Here is a 14,469-nt window from a genome sequence, read left to right as displayed (position 1 = left end):
ATGGTTTGAAGAAATCGCCAATAAATATCATTGAGTGAATGAAAAAAGGCATAGAATGTGGTACATAGTGCACCATTTTGTGTGTGCCTAAGGAAAGGGGAAAAATATAAACAGATATTTGTATTGGCTTTTAATCACATAAAGAAAAGTGAAAGTGAAAGTCGCTCAGTCGTATCCAACCCTTTGCGACCCCATGGACTGTACAGTCCATGAAATTCTCCAGCCCAGAATATTGGAGTGGGTAGCCGTTCCCTTCTCCAGGGGATCTTCCCAACCCAGGGGTCGAACCTAGGGTTCCTGCATTGCAGGCGGATTTTTACCAGCTGAGCCACCAGGGAAGCCCCAAGGAAACAGGAACGGAATGGAAATAAAACGGAATGTTAGCTCTCCATTGCTGTGAAACAAGGTATGCCAACACTTAGCAGCTTAAGGCAACATGTGTGATGTCACACAGTTTCTGAGGATCTGGAAGCCAGCAGTGGCTCAGCTGGGAGGTTCTGGCTCAGAGTGTCTCGTGAAGCTGCAGTCGAGCTGGTCCCCTGGGGGCTGCATTGATCCCAAGGCTCCACTGGAGCTGGAGGATCTGCTTCTGAGCTCACTGGTCTGTGCACTGGCCTCAGTTCCTCTCTGGTGGTTGGCTGAAGGCTTCAGTTCCTCAATATGTGGGCCTCTCCACAGGGCTGCTCCCAGTACGGCTTCCCTCAGGGTGAAGCCAACATGACTTCAAGAAGCCAGAGAGAGCTCCAGAAAGCAGCCACAGAGTTTCTGATAACTTCACTGGAGAAGTGACACATCACTTTTATGTCCATATGCTGTCGGTCACACAGGTGGACAGTGAAGGAAGGAAGGAATACAGGAGGGGCCACCCTGGATGGAGGCTGCCCACCTCCAGTTACCTGGGAACCGGAGGGAGGCAGGGGGATGGAAGGGTGGGCAAGAGTGGGGGCCAAACTCCTTAATGCACGTCTTTTCGTATTGTTTTGATTTTTAAATTATGTATGCCTTTTTCCCATTCTAAAAATAAAATTTAAACAAAAAAAATCTTATAAAAGTACTCTTCTCTCTCACCTTTGACACCCTACATCATTAATTTTTAAAGACAGCACCGTGATTCATTTAACCAGTTTCTTATTGGAAGGGCACTGAGGTGGTTCCTAGGCTTTGCTATTACCAATGTTACTGCAGAGGATATTCGTGTGCCTGTAGTTTTGCATACAGTGGGAAAGCATGTCCCAAAGATAAACATCTAGAAGTAGGATTGCCTCACTAAAGGGTAGGAACATTGACCCCTGGATAAATATTTTTCAGATTGTCCTACAAGGAGGTTGCATCAATCAACATAAGATAATCTCTATTTCGGGAGGTCCAAGGTGCTGCCTGGACTTTCAGATGTTTTAAAAGCCCCATGGATGACACCAACAAACTGCCAGAAGTGAGATGCCAGCACGGGACCCAGAACATAGGTTCAGAGATCTTCCCAAGTGTCCAGATAGATGATGCTGCTCCTCCACCATCATGAACCACCTGCCATCATCTTTCTCCTGGGCTGTTACTCCATCTACCAACTAGGTCTTCACAAACCTACTTTACCCTCTCCAGCCCACTCTCCCGGACTCGGGCAGAGTCCTCTTCTACAGCGTGCATGCAGACATCCCTCCCTCCATCTGCTTGACACCCTTTAGTGCTTCCCGAGAGTCTGGCTAGGACTCACTGGTGAGGTTTGCAGGACCTGCCCACTCCCTTATCTTAGCCACGCTCCCCCCAGCTCTGAGTACTTTCTTTCAGCACCTCAGGACCAAGCCTGAAAGTGAAAGTGGCTCAGTCGTGTCCGACTCTTTGCAACCTCCATGGACTATACAGTCCATGGAATTTTCCAGGCCAGAATACTGGAGTGGATAGCCTATCTCTTCTCCAGTGGATCTTCCAGACCCAGGGATCGAACCAGGGTCTCCTGCATTGCAGGCAGATTCTTTACCAGCTGAGTCACTAGGGAAGCCCAAGAATACTGGAGTGGGTAGCCAGCCCTTCTCCAGTGGATCTTCTTGACCCAGGAATCCAACCGGGGTCTCCTGCATTGCAGGTGGATTCTTTACCAACTGAGCCACCAGGAAAGCCCATCCCCTACAGGGCTCTGCCCAGCCGATCATCTGCCTCTCCTTCCGCCTCCACCTCCTCTAGACATCTTCCGGGACCTCCCTGCACAGAGCCTCACAGTACCAGGCACCTGCCCCCTCTGGTAACGTCACAGCTAGTAGTAGTAGTATTAGTCACTCAGTTGTCTCCAACTCTTTGTGACCCCGTGAACTGTAGCCTACCAGGCTCCTCTGTCCATGGGATTCTCCAGACAAGAATACTGGAGTGGGTTGCCATTCCCTTCTCTAGGGGATCTTCCTGACCCAGGGATCAAACCCAGGTCTCCTGCAGTGCAGGCAGATTCTTTACCGTTTGAGCTATAGGAAAGCCCAGCATCACAGCTATCACCAGTTACTGGTTGCTCTGGACCTGTGCCCGCCTCCTCACTGGATGACACTCACACGGCCTCTGACCTCCAGGGGACCATGGGCTGCACCTGCCCTCCTCACCTGCATCTCCCAGCTCCTAACTTAATGCCTGGCCCCCACAGCAGGTCCTCAGCAAATGCCTGCTGAGTAAAAGGAAACATTTCCTCAGCTTTCTACTCTGAAAACCAAGGGTCATGAGAGTGTTTTTTGTTTTTTTTTTGAGAGTTTTAAATGAGAACCCACGGCGTGTGGATGCTGGCGGTCAGCTAGGCTCCCCTTTCTCTCCCTCCTTCCAGCCTTGCAGAGTGCAATTTGCATTTGTTCAGCAAAACGTCCAGTTTTTGCACATCAGGGACATTCCTGTCACTCATAATTAAAGAACCACACATGGTAAATTAGAGAAGGCCAAAGTTGTGCTGTAACTAACTCCCTGACCACAGGCTTTTAGCTGCCTTTCACTCACCAAGTCTGGAAACCAGCTTGGAGTCAGCGTCTCCCTGGAGCTAAGGGTACTCCCTGCTAGGAAACCAAGTCAGTGGTTCGCTAACAGGCAAAGAGAGCCACCATCCCTGACGCACGATTATGGGTGGCCTTCAGCCTGGGGAGAATGGTGGCACTCTGACAAGCGTTCATTCATTCAGTGAGTGTTTATGGAGCACTTACCCTGCCAGCCTCTACCCTCGTTCTCAGGCTGGAAGGGACCTTGGGGATGAACTGGTCCAACACCTTCCTTTAAAGTCACAGAAACTGAAGGACACAGAGCGGGTGTGGCTTTCCCAAGGCCCCTTACCCTGCAGAGATGATTAGTCTCAGCCATGCTGGGGGAAGAGGTGTGATTAGATCACAGCTCTGTCATCTCCGTGGTCCCTGGTCCAGGGATCATCCTTGCCCAGCAGACTCAGCAGAGGCTGCTCAGATAGGCTGATAGATTCTCAGAAGGCAAACCAAAACAGTTTTCTCAAGGGAAGCTGAACCTCCAAATAGCATAATGTAACTCTAAATGCTGCAGGGGTCTGTCTCAGTGGCTCCTCCAGGCTCACATCTCTCCAGTTTCCCTCTCAATTCAGCACTCGGTACTTACTACTCAGTACTCGATACTTAGTACTCAGTACTCAATATTTTGTTCTCAGTACCCTCAGCTTCTTTCAGTTCACTCTCTGGACCCTGGCTGGCATGTTCTATTTCCTGTGCCTAGGAAGACCACCTTCTCCATTTTAGTCCTTTGGGGCTGCTCTAACAAAACACTTCAGGCTGAGTAGCTTACAAACAACAGAAATGTATTGCTCACAGTTCTGGAGGCTGGAAGTCTGAGGTCAGGGTGCCAGCATGGTTGGGCGAGAGCCCTCTTCCAGGTCACAGACGTCTTGTATCCTTACATGGTGGAAGGGACTGGAGAGCTCTGTGGGCAGGGATCTCATTCATATGGGCTCCATCGTCACAACCTAATCACCTCCTAACGGCCTCACCTCCTAACACCATCACCTTCCATGGTTAGACTTTCAACATGTGAACTTGGGTGGGGGGCACAAATATTCAGCCCATAACACCCCCCATCTCTGCATAGCTCCCTCCATCAGTCTCTAAAGGTCAGATCAAGCACCTCTTTCTCAGGAGACTTCCTCTGGACCAGTCTCTAAAGGTCAGATCAAGCACCTCTTTCTCAGGAGACTTCCTCTGAACCAGTCTCTAAAGGTCAGATCAAGCACCTCTTTCTCAGGAGACTTCCTCTGAACCAGGTGCCAGATGTCCCGTGACACCTCTTCTTCCCCCATCATGACTCTCATCACACAGAATGGATGATCCATCCTTAATATCCTTCCTCCCTGAGAAATTTTAAACTCTGTCAGGGGAGAAACTGAACCTGCATCAACCCCGTGGAGGCCCAGGGTCAGCACAATATGACCAGCACAACACAGGTCCACAGGAAGTACTTGTGGAGACTCAGCATCAATGAACCAGAAGTACCTAGACTTGAATCCAGGGACGAGAACGAGGACAGACTGGGAACCATCACTTATGTGACATGGATGTGAGGACTTAGCAGAGATCTCAGGATGCAGGAATAAAACATTTTCCCTTTAGAGAAGGATCCTCTTTTTTTTTTTTTAAAAAAAAACAAACATGTCAGAAGGCAGGTCTACATATTAATTAAAGCCTTCTCATGAAGGGGGTTGCGACTCGTGATCAAGACAAGCAGACATTTCAGGACGTAGCACAGGTTTTAGGGCCTGAGTCTCACAGCCCCACACACTGATACAGTCTGTTCCTCACATCTGGATTCCACATCTGGTGACTCACGCACGGGCTGTGGTGCAGCAATCATGGGGTAATGTGTTCCGAGGACTCGCACCTCTGTGGCGATGACAGACAGCAATCCTGTGTCTGGGGCTCCACATAGGAGGTTATTAAAACCACCCAACCCCAGAGGGAGAAAGCCACAGTGGCCACCTGCCAAGAGGGTGACCAAGCCTGAGAGACAGAATTACACCATTTGCTGGCATTTTTAAAAATAATAAATCTAGCAGCAGCCATTCGTTTGCTAACTCTGTGTAGGATTTTTTTCTCAGACAAACCAGAAGCAGCTCAACTGAGACGTAGTTTTAGAGGTCACCCCAGGTAAGAAATTCTGAAGTCAGGGGACCCCAGTTTTAGCCCTGACTCTGTCATCAACCCCCAGGGTCAGCTTGGGGGGCATCAGTTTTCTCCCCACGCCAGAAAAGAAAGAAAAGATCTCTAAGTTTCCTTCTGTTCCTTTCAACCTCTAATGTGAATACATGATGGTAAAGAGTAAAGTGGTCTTTTGTCTTCAGTCTCTGTGATGGACTGAATTGTGCTCTCCTCAAATTCCAAGTAGAAGCCCAAACCCTCAATGTGCTGGTATTTGGAGGTGGGACCTCTGGGAGGTGATTAGGGTTAGATGAGGTTATGAGGGTGGGACCCCCATGATGGGATTAGTGCCCTTCTAAAAAGAGACTACAAGAGAGCTTACTCTGTGTGTGTGTGTGTGTGTGTGATGGGAGGACACAGCAGGTAGGCAGACATCTGCAAACCCAGAGGAGGGTTTTCACCAGAGCCTGACCATACTGGCACCTTGATCTTGGACGTCCAGCCTCCAGAACCGCAAGATAATTACATTTCTGCTGTTTAAGTCACCAAGTGTGCAGTATTTTTTGATGACTGCCTAAATATAATAACACACTGCTCTTGTCTTGCTCAGGGATGCTTCGGTCCTTCAAAGTCAGACTGGGAGGCATCAGGTAGGAAAAAGCCTTTGCACACCACCTCTGGTGGCCAGTAGGAGTATCCCCAGCTGAAATTCCCAGTGCTCTATGCTTGTCACTCAGATCTGCATCAGCACCATCCACTTGCTAGAAGAAGGTAGTGCCTGGGCTCCTGAGTCTGACTCCTCCTAGGTAGTTTCCACAAGGAGGGTAGGCCTGGCCCCAGGAGCGGGTCTCCAGGCAGCAAAGCAGGATGCTACATCAGCCCTCTCCCAGTGTGGGACCGTCTAACAGTGGGAAGTAAGATTTCAACAAGAATATCTTCGGGTTTATGGCAATTTACAAGTTCCCCAAGCACTTCAGTGAACGTCTCTCCCTGTGCCACAAAGTGACCCTGAGAAAGAGGCATAAATGATCATTCCCAGTTTACAGATGAACAGTTAGATGCAGGCAAGAGACCTAAGAAATGTGGGTTCGGTCCCTGGGTCAGGAAGATCCCCTGGAGGAGGGCATGGCAATCCACTCCAGTATTCTTGCCTGGAAAATCCCATGGACAGAGGAGCCGGGCAGGCTATGGTCCAGAGAGTCACAGAGTCAGACACGACTTTAGCAACTTAGCATGCATGCAGTCAGATCCAGAGAGGTCAGTTCCCTCCCAAGATTTAAACTCAATCCTTGGGCTCTTAGTTCAGTGTTCTTTCTACTCTGTCATGCTGATTCTAGATCTGTGCACAGATGGCCGCAGGGAGAGGTCCTGATGGGGTCTCACTGCAGCGGGTGGAGCAGAGCTGCTCCCAGCAGGCTAGGAGGGCGGGAAGTTCCCCATGGAGGTGATGCTGGCCCTGGGCTGGGTTTCTGCCAGCAGAGGTGTGATACGGAGGTTGTCCTAAGTGGAGACAGGCTGGGCTGGAGGTTCAGGCCTTGCTCAGAGAAGAGGGGAGCTGCCTCCTTTGAAGAACCGGAGGGAACAGGGAAGACCTGGGTGGGGCTCAGGAGGTGTAGGAAGGTGTTCTCTGCCACCTGCCAAGGCAAGGTCCACTGAAGGGTCCGAGACAGAAGATGGACCCTGTTCCAGGTGCCACAGGATGAAAACACAGGTGGCTTCTGCCTGTTCACTCAACATTCATTGAACTGTATGGAGCATCTCCTGTGGGCGAGGCCCGGAACTCAGTCTCTGAGTAAGACCCGGTCTCTAACCTCCAGAAGCTCAAAGGCCTGTGGGCTGTGTGCTCTACGCACATCTAGACTAGAGAGTCTTTCCTGGTGTTGAGATGAGCTTGCACTAGGTTTATTTCAGCAATTTCCAGGAGGTAGAGCAATTTCCAGGGGTCCTCTCAGCTGCAGCTTTTGCAGAAGAAACCCCCTGATTTCCCTCCCCACCTCATCCCCCTCAAGGGTTGTGGAACAACCCTCCAAGGGGTGATCGCAGCTTGGGGGTCAGGGGACCAAGAGGAAGGGAGGATGGGTGTCACTCCAGAGGCCAGAGAGCCCAAGGTGCCTGCAGGGGTGTGGGAATAACAGTGTCCATTCCTTCCAGGGTCCTGGGAAACTGCACTTGCTCTCCGTGCTTCAGAGAACCTTCCAGAAAGTGAGCGGAGTATTCTTCAGGCCACCTGCTATCAAAGCGGTAAGTGGAGGCTGCCTTTATGAAGGGCCAAAGACACCTTTATCTGCTGAGCAGGCGTAGCTGAACCCCAACGGGCTCCCCACCCACAGCCCAGCATGATTTATGAGAAAGACACAGTCATGGTGTCAGGCTCTTTGGGATTTGGGACAGAGCTGGGAAACACATATCCCAATCCCAGTTACTATGGCCACACTGAAAACACAGCCCATTATTACAGAACAGGGCAGCTAGACTGAATCAACCCAGGGCAGATAGAGTCTTCAAATAGGGGACAAGCTCAACAGATACGTGTCAGATGGTGGGTAAAATGCATCTCTTACAAATACCACCATTGCCTGTGTGTGTGCTCAGTCATGTCCGACTCTGCAACCCCATGGACCACAGCCCTCCAGGCTCCTCTGTCCATGGGATTTCCCAGGCAAGAGTGTTAGAGTAGGTTACCATTTCCTTTACCAACTGAGCTACGAGGGGGCTCCGACTTCCCTGGTGGCTCAGACGGTAAAGTGTCTGTCTACAATGCAGGAGACCCGGGTTTGATCCCTGGGTTGGGAAGATCCCCTGGAGAAGGAAATGGCAACCTACTCCAGTACTCTTGCCTAGAAAATCCCATGGACGGAGGAGCCTGGTAGGCTACAGTCCATGGGGTCACAAAGAGTTGGACACGACTGAGTGACTTCACTTTCTTTCACCATTTCCTACTCCAACCATTGCCTGAGGATAGGATAATTCTAACTCATCTGATTATCTCATGTAGACACACCATATATAATAAACAAATACATATCAAAATTCACTTCTAATGGCATTGTTGTACATTTACTCAAATGGATGATATCACTATATTAGTTACAAGCCCTATAAATGAGAAAATGGACATTTGAAGGTGTCAGTGGCCATAACAGATGTGGCTTCAAGGAGGGAGAGGGACACGCAATTGTAAGGAGAAGGTGTGGCATTTGTTTGGAAGGGTCAAGAAAATTTCTTACATGTCCTGCAACTATCATATAATCAGTTCTTGGTCATCACAGTAATGGGGAGGACCAAAGAAATGCATAGATAATCTAAGATGATGAGAATTAAAATAAATCAGTTAAAAAGCAGGCTTCTGGCTTTGGCATGCAGTCAAATGTACATGCAATTCGACACACCCACTCTCTTTCTGCACCCTGATGTCCAGCCCCTCCCTATGCTGGCCGTGCTGGCCAGGACAGCCGGGCAGGCAGCCACAAGCAAGCCATAAAACTCAAGACTCCATCCCAAATGGGGGAAACCTTTTCTCACAGGCGGCGGAGTTCAAGAGGCACACCCAGCTATGCAATCAGGGCACCTGCCCAAGTGAACAGATGCCATAAAAAGGTGGACACGTTAGGCTGTGACCACAGCTGTATCAGCGGTCAGGCAACCTGGCCCTATAACTAGAAAGACTAGCAGGACCTGCAAGGTACATGGCAATCCTGTTCCTCCACTTCTGACCCCTTCTCTCAAAATGACTATTTTTAAGGCTTTATCTTGGTCCACTTGGAAACAGGACTGCAGGGCAGAAAACATAGCATCCTTGAGTGAAGAGGAGGACATCTGGGAGCTTTTTTTTTTTAAAGCAATGGAGACAGGAATTGGGACCAGCTACAGGGAAATATGTACCCAGGAAACCTCACTGCCAACCTCGCACCCCCCATCTGCTGCCAAACTATCCGGATTGGGGGAGGGGACAGGGTTCTCAGGAGCCTCCCCTTCTCGCAGAACTGACTTTGGAGTCACAAGAGTCCAGAGTCTGAACCCAACCTGTAACAGCTGGTCACTTTAGGCTTTTCACTTAGTCTGAAGGTGAGGTGAGGATTCCGCTGAGGTTGAGGTCCACAGAAAGCACATGCTCAGCGTGCAGTGCAGCCGGAAGTCCGCAGTCAGGAAGGCATCTACTTTACTATAACTCATGCCAGCTCCGAAATGACCGTGGGCCAGACAGGAAGAGGCAAAAGCCGTCTTGGGGCAGGGGAGCAGCAGCCACCAGGGCTGACATCGCTGGGAGGGGGCCTTCGGACACTTTCACCCATGAACCCCGAGGGCACAGACCCACCCATGGTCACTGTCCTCGGCGCCCCCCACCCACGATCGCCCGTGCTGGGTCCCCCTCGTCCGACCTCACAACACTCACTGGCACAGGTCTTGCCGTCACTGCGGAGCACGTGTCCCTCGGGACACTCGCAGATAAAGGATCTGTCTGTGTTGACGCAGGAGTACTCGCAACCGTGGTGGCTCAACAAGCAGTAATCCACTCCTGCAAAACCCCACAGCCAGGGAATCAGATCACGGTCCTGCACACCCCCCTAACCCTCCTCCTCCTGTCCCGGGAAGGTGCGCGGTCCCCAGGGGACAGCCCCACCATCTCCCCCGGAGCAACGAGCAGAGGCCAGAGGGAGGCCCGCCGTCCCCTGAGGCTGTCACATTCTCCACGCCGGTGGCAAACCTGTTCCCTGGAAGAGAAGCACGAAGGGCACTCACGCGAGCAGGTCTTGAGGTCATCGTTGATGAGGAAGCCTTCCGAGCACTGGCACAGGAACGAGTCCTCCGTGTTAATACACAGCTGCTCACAGCCGTGGTCCTGCTCAGCGCAGTGATCCACCCCTGCGGGCGACCACACAGGAAAACCCCCTGAAGTAAGCCAGGAGGACATCAGAGAACAAAACTACCTCCCCTGGAGAGCCGCTGCCCGGCAGTTTCACTCCTCTGATGCCCAAAAGAGTGATGTGGAAGGTTGCGTTCCACCCTGTTCCATTGGCCTGGTTTGTTTTATTTCGTCTTTCTTTGAGGAATAAACGTGCATGTGACTCTGGCCAAGGTGGTAGTGACAGTAGCCCTCTGCACCTGCGCCAGGTCTGGGCACACATCACCTGCAATCACCGGGGCTCGGCTGAGAGCAGGTGCCCTCCCCATGGCACAGAGAGGAGAGCCAGGCTCAGGAAGGTGGAGCCGCAGACCCCACTGGCTCCCTGCAGCTGACAGAGCAGTGTCTCAGGATTGGGGAGGGCTCCACACCACACTATTTGGGCTCAAATCCCACCTCCCCTCACCAGCTTCCCAGCTGTGAGATGCTTGCTGGGCAGTCATTGGCCTCTCTGCCACCATCTCATGACTTGAGAAATGGGGTTGAGGCTAGCTTTTTTCTAGGAACATGGTGGGAGGAGTTGATTCACCTAAAGCCCTCAGAACAGTGGCTGGCATACATAATCACTTCGTGAATGCTCATCATTACTAACTATATGGCTGGGGAAGAAATAATTGTACAGTTCCTTTGTATCTGAAAGAAAAAAAGTGCTGTTATCTCCCATAACCAGGACATCCAGATTCAGAAAAACAAACCAACGCCAAGGCCTTGCATGTGTGGTCAGTCCTGGCACCCGAGCCCTGCACAGCTGGCCCAGCTAGGGTAACAGACACACAGCTGCGGTGAACTGGTTCCCACCAGACAGCCCTACAGGCTGCCTCCCAGGTTTCCTTGATGGAGAAAACGCACTCCCAGAGACTGGAGAGACACTGGAGGCCTTGTACAGGGCCATGGGGTGGGCCTCTTTGACTCCCACAGGGCCTGGGACTGTGCCTTCTGGAACATTCCACCCGTGGCTGTGCCTACTGCAAACACTCACAAGATCTCAAGAGCCAGAGACTTGTATTCGCATCTCAGTTCCACCCTTTACCAGTCACGTGACCCTGGGAAACTTACATACTCCCCCCGTGTTTGTTTCTCCATCTTTCAGTTCAGTCGCTCAGTCGTGTCCAGCTCTCCGCGACCCCATGAACCACAGCACGCCAGGCCTCCCTGTCCACCACCAACTCCCAGAGTCCACCCAAACCCATGTCCATCGAGTCAGTGATGCCATCCAACCATCTCATCCTCTGTCGTCCCCTTCTCCTCCTGCCCCCAATACTTCCCAGCATTAGGGTCTTTTCCAATGAGTCAACTCTTCGCATGAGGTGGCCAAAGTATTGGAGTCTCAGCTTCAACATCAGTCCTTCCAATGAATATTCAGGACTGATCTCCTTTAGGATGGACTGGTGGGATCTCCTCACAGTCCAAGGGACTCTGAAGAGTCTTTTCCAACACCACAGTTCAAAAGCATCAATTCTTCAGTGCTCAGCTTTCTTTATAGTTCAACTCTCACATCCATACATGACAACTGGAAAAACCATAGCCTTGATGAGACGGACCTTTGTTGGCAAAGTAATGTCTTTGCTTTTTAATATGCTGTCTAGGTTGATCATAACTTTTCTTCCAAGGAGTAAGCGTCTTTTAATTTTATGGCTGCAGTCACCATCTGCAGTGATTTTGGAGCCCCCCAAAATAAAGTCTGACACTGTTTCCACTGTTTGCCCATCTATCTGCCATGAAGGGATGGGACTGGATGCCATGATCTTAGTTTTCTGAATGTTGAGCTTTAAGCCAATTTTTTCACTCTCCTCTTACACTTTCATCAAGAGGCTCTTTAGTTCTTCTTCACTTTTTTCCATAAGGGTGGTGTCATCTGCATAGCTGAGATTATTGATATTTCTCCCGGCAATCTTGATTCCAGCTTGTGCTTCTTCCAGCCCAGCGTTTCTCATGATGTACTCTTCATATAAGTTAAATAAGCAGGGTGACAATGTACAGCCTTGACGTACTCCTTTTCCTATTTGGAACCAGTGTGTTGTTCCATGTCCAGTTCTAACTGTGGCTTCCTGACCTGCATACAGGTTTCTCAAGAGGCAGGTCAGGTGGTCTGGTATGCCCATCTCTTTCAGAATTTTCCACAGTTTATTGTGATCCACACAGTCAAAGGTTTTGGCACAGTCAATAAAGCAGAGGTAGATGTTTTTCTGGAACTCTCTTGCTTTTTCGTCTTTAAATGGGGATAAAAATGTTGATGCGTCACTGGGATCTGGTGCAGATAAAGTGAGTGAGTGCCTGGGAAGTGATCCCGGCCACGCCTGCAAAGAGCAAGCACCTCATAAGGGCTTCCTATCGTGATGGTCTGTGGGCTCCCTGAGCCCCCATGGGGAACAGGATTACCAGGCTGTCTCTGGGGACTCCTAGGAAGAAATGGCTTGGTTTATACTTTCTTGAAGCTGACTAGATGGTCCTTCTTACTAGATTCCAGAAAGAAAAGATGGCTCAATCTTTTCTGCCCCAAGGTGTGTGGGGAGGGAGAGGCAGGTCATGGCCCCTGGGGCTCTACGTGGGCTCCTGCAAGTCACGCCTAGCCTGCCCTGGGATGCCTGCAGAGCGGTCAGCTGGCAGGCCCATGCTCCTGGAAGAGAAGACAGACAGACTGTACACAGATCCATCTTCACCAGGGCGTCTCTTCGTCGAGCGGAAGGACCCTTGCTCACCACTGGCTTCTCACAAGGACTCAGAGACTTCCAGAGGCAAGTGTAGAGCAGTGCCGACTCTCTGGTTCAAAAATGCTTTGACTTCCGAGATTGATGCTTTGAAAGCCTGATCGAGGACTCTGTTCCCTCTGAAGACCGAAGGGGGCATGAGGTTTCCCGAGGGCTGCTCTGCACCTAATACTTCATCTGTGAAACTTCCCCTCCAGGCGGTGGAAGGTCTGTACTGAACAGCCGTACTGTTCTCACTCACAATCTATCTCTGTCCCCAAAGCTGGAGCAGATGTGCAGCTCGCTGGGTGGAAAGCCACACAAAGGGCCCCTTCTGTGCCAGCCATGTCACCGAGCCCCTCGCCGGCACCCCCGGGTCAGGGCGTCCCCCGCCATGTCACGCGCCCCACCCCCGCTGGCTTGGACCAGTGGAGACTGTGCCTTGTAAAAAGAGATGGAACCATCCAGCTGGCACATTCTGCAAGTTTCCACGTTGACATCACCGGACCGAATTGTGTTGCGCCTCTTACACAAGAAAATTAAGACAATGCTTCATAAAAAGTCCCATGTTTCTCAGCTCCACCCTCAGACCAGGTCTGCAGTGGCCCAAGGGACTTCTGAGGTCTGTCTCCTTTCTGGTTCCTGTCCCAGGCTCTGTGACAACAAAGAGCTCTTATTTTTAATTGTATGTTTTCCTTGTGTCAAGCACTGTGCTAAGAGGTTGAAATAGTCCTCATTATCCCCCTTAACAACTCCAGGAAATCAATACTGTTATCATCTTCACTTTTTTTAAACGGATGGGAAAGTCAAAGCTTGGAGAACTTTAATAACTTACCTTGGGTCACATGCCTAGTATGAGGCAGTTTGGATGAAATCAGGCTGATCTGACTTAATCAATGCTCTCAAGAGCAAATAATAATATTAGCTAATATTTGTGTGTGTGTTAGTTGCTCGGTCATGTCCAGTTCTTTGCGACCCCGTGGACTGTAGCCTGCCAGGCTCCTCTGTCCATGGAACTCTCTAGGCAAGAATACTGGAGTGGGTCGTCATTCCCTTCTCCAGGGGATCTTCATGACCCAGGGATGGAGCCCAGGTCTCCTGCATTGCAAGCAGATTCTTTACCATCTGAGCCACCGGGGAAGCCCAGCTAATATTTACTGGGTTCTTATTATGTGTCTAGCAGCACTTCTCTAAGTGTTTTCTATGTGCTGATTCTTTCACTCGTCACAATCCAGTCTCTGAGGTAGGCAGCATGAGTAGTCCCATTTTACAGATGATGAAACTGAGACCAGGAAAGTTAAGGCTGCTAGACCGTCACGCTCATAGGAAACCCAGGAACTTCAGAAGTGACTGACTGCTAGTGAGCCCCGCGGCCTGTGTGTGAACCTGGCCCTCCCATGAGCCCCTGACCCGGGTACACTCACGGCTGCAGGTCTTGCCGTTGGGGTCCAGGGTGTAGCCCCGGCGGCAGCGGCAGTAGTAGCCCTCCTCCGTGTTGATGCATTCATGCTCACAGCCCGGCTTGTTCAGCGCGCAATAGTTGATCCCTGAAGGGAGAAAGGGCAAACACTCCTTCAGGTTTAGGGCTTCTCCCAGGGCTGAGGTTGGCCCCTCCCAGTAAATATTCAGTAAGGAAGGTGCTCCGCGGGACACAGACAGCAGCTCCTGTTCTCCACGAGCTTGTTTGGGAGAACCTGGCACCTGCAGAGTATGTCCCTCTGCGTTCTCCAGCAGGGGTCTCTTCCTCAATAGATGGCCAAAACGCTGGTGA

At 50.8% G+C, this 14,469-nt stretch overlaps 1 protein-coding gene across 4 annotated transcripts in view; it reads right to left on the bottom strand.

The window, feature by feature from the left end:
• Positions 1-14,469, bottom strand: part of MATN2 (matrilin 2) — a 165,617-nt gene that overhangs the window by 21,718 nt on the left and 129,430 nt on the right. For all 4 annotated transcript variants that reach the window (XM_081505204.1, XM_081505206.1, XM_081505205.1 and 1 more), the window contains exons 8-10: positions 14,123-14,245; positions 9,849-9,971; positions 9,502-9,624 (exon numbers count right to left, since the gene is read on the bottom strand). In XM_081505204.1, the coding sequence (XP_081361330.1) occupies positions 9,502-9,624; positions 9,849-9,971; positions 14,123-14,245 (369 nt within the window). The remainder of the gene's footprint in view (positions 1-9,501; positions 9,625-9,848; positions 9,972-14,122; positions 14,246-14,469) is intronic.

This window comes from Giraffa tippelskirchi, chromosome 6 (assembly GCF_054371585.1).
Source record: "Giraffa tippelskirchi isolate mGirTip1 chromosome 6, T2T-mGirTip1v1.2.pri, whole genome shotgun sequence".
Taxonomy (NCBI): Eukaryota; Metazoa; Chordata; class Mammalia; order Artiodactyla; family Giraffidae; genus Giraffa; species Giraffa tippelskirchi.
The sequence above is the reverse complement of the archived record's forward strand: the minus strand, read 5'-3'. Positions and strand labels throughout refer to the sequence as shown.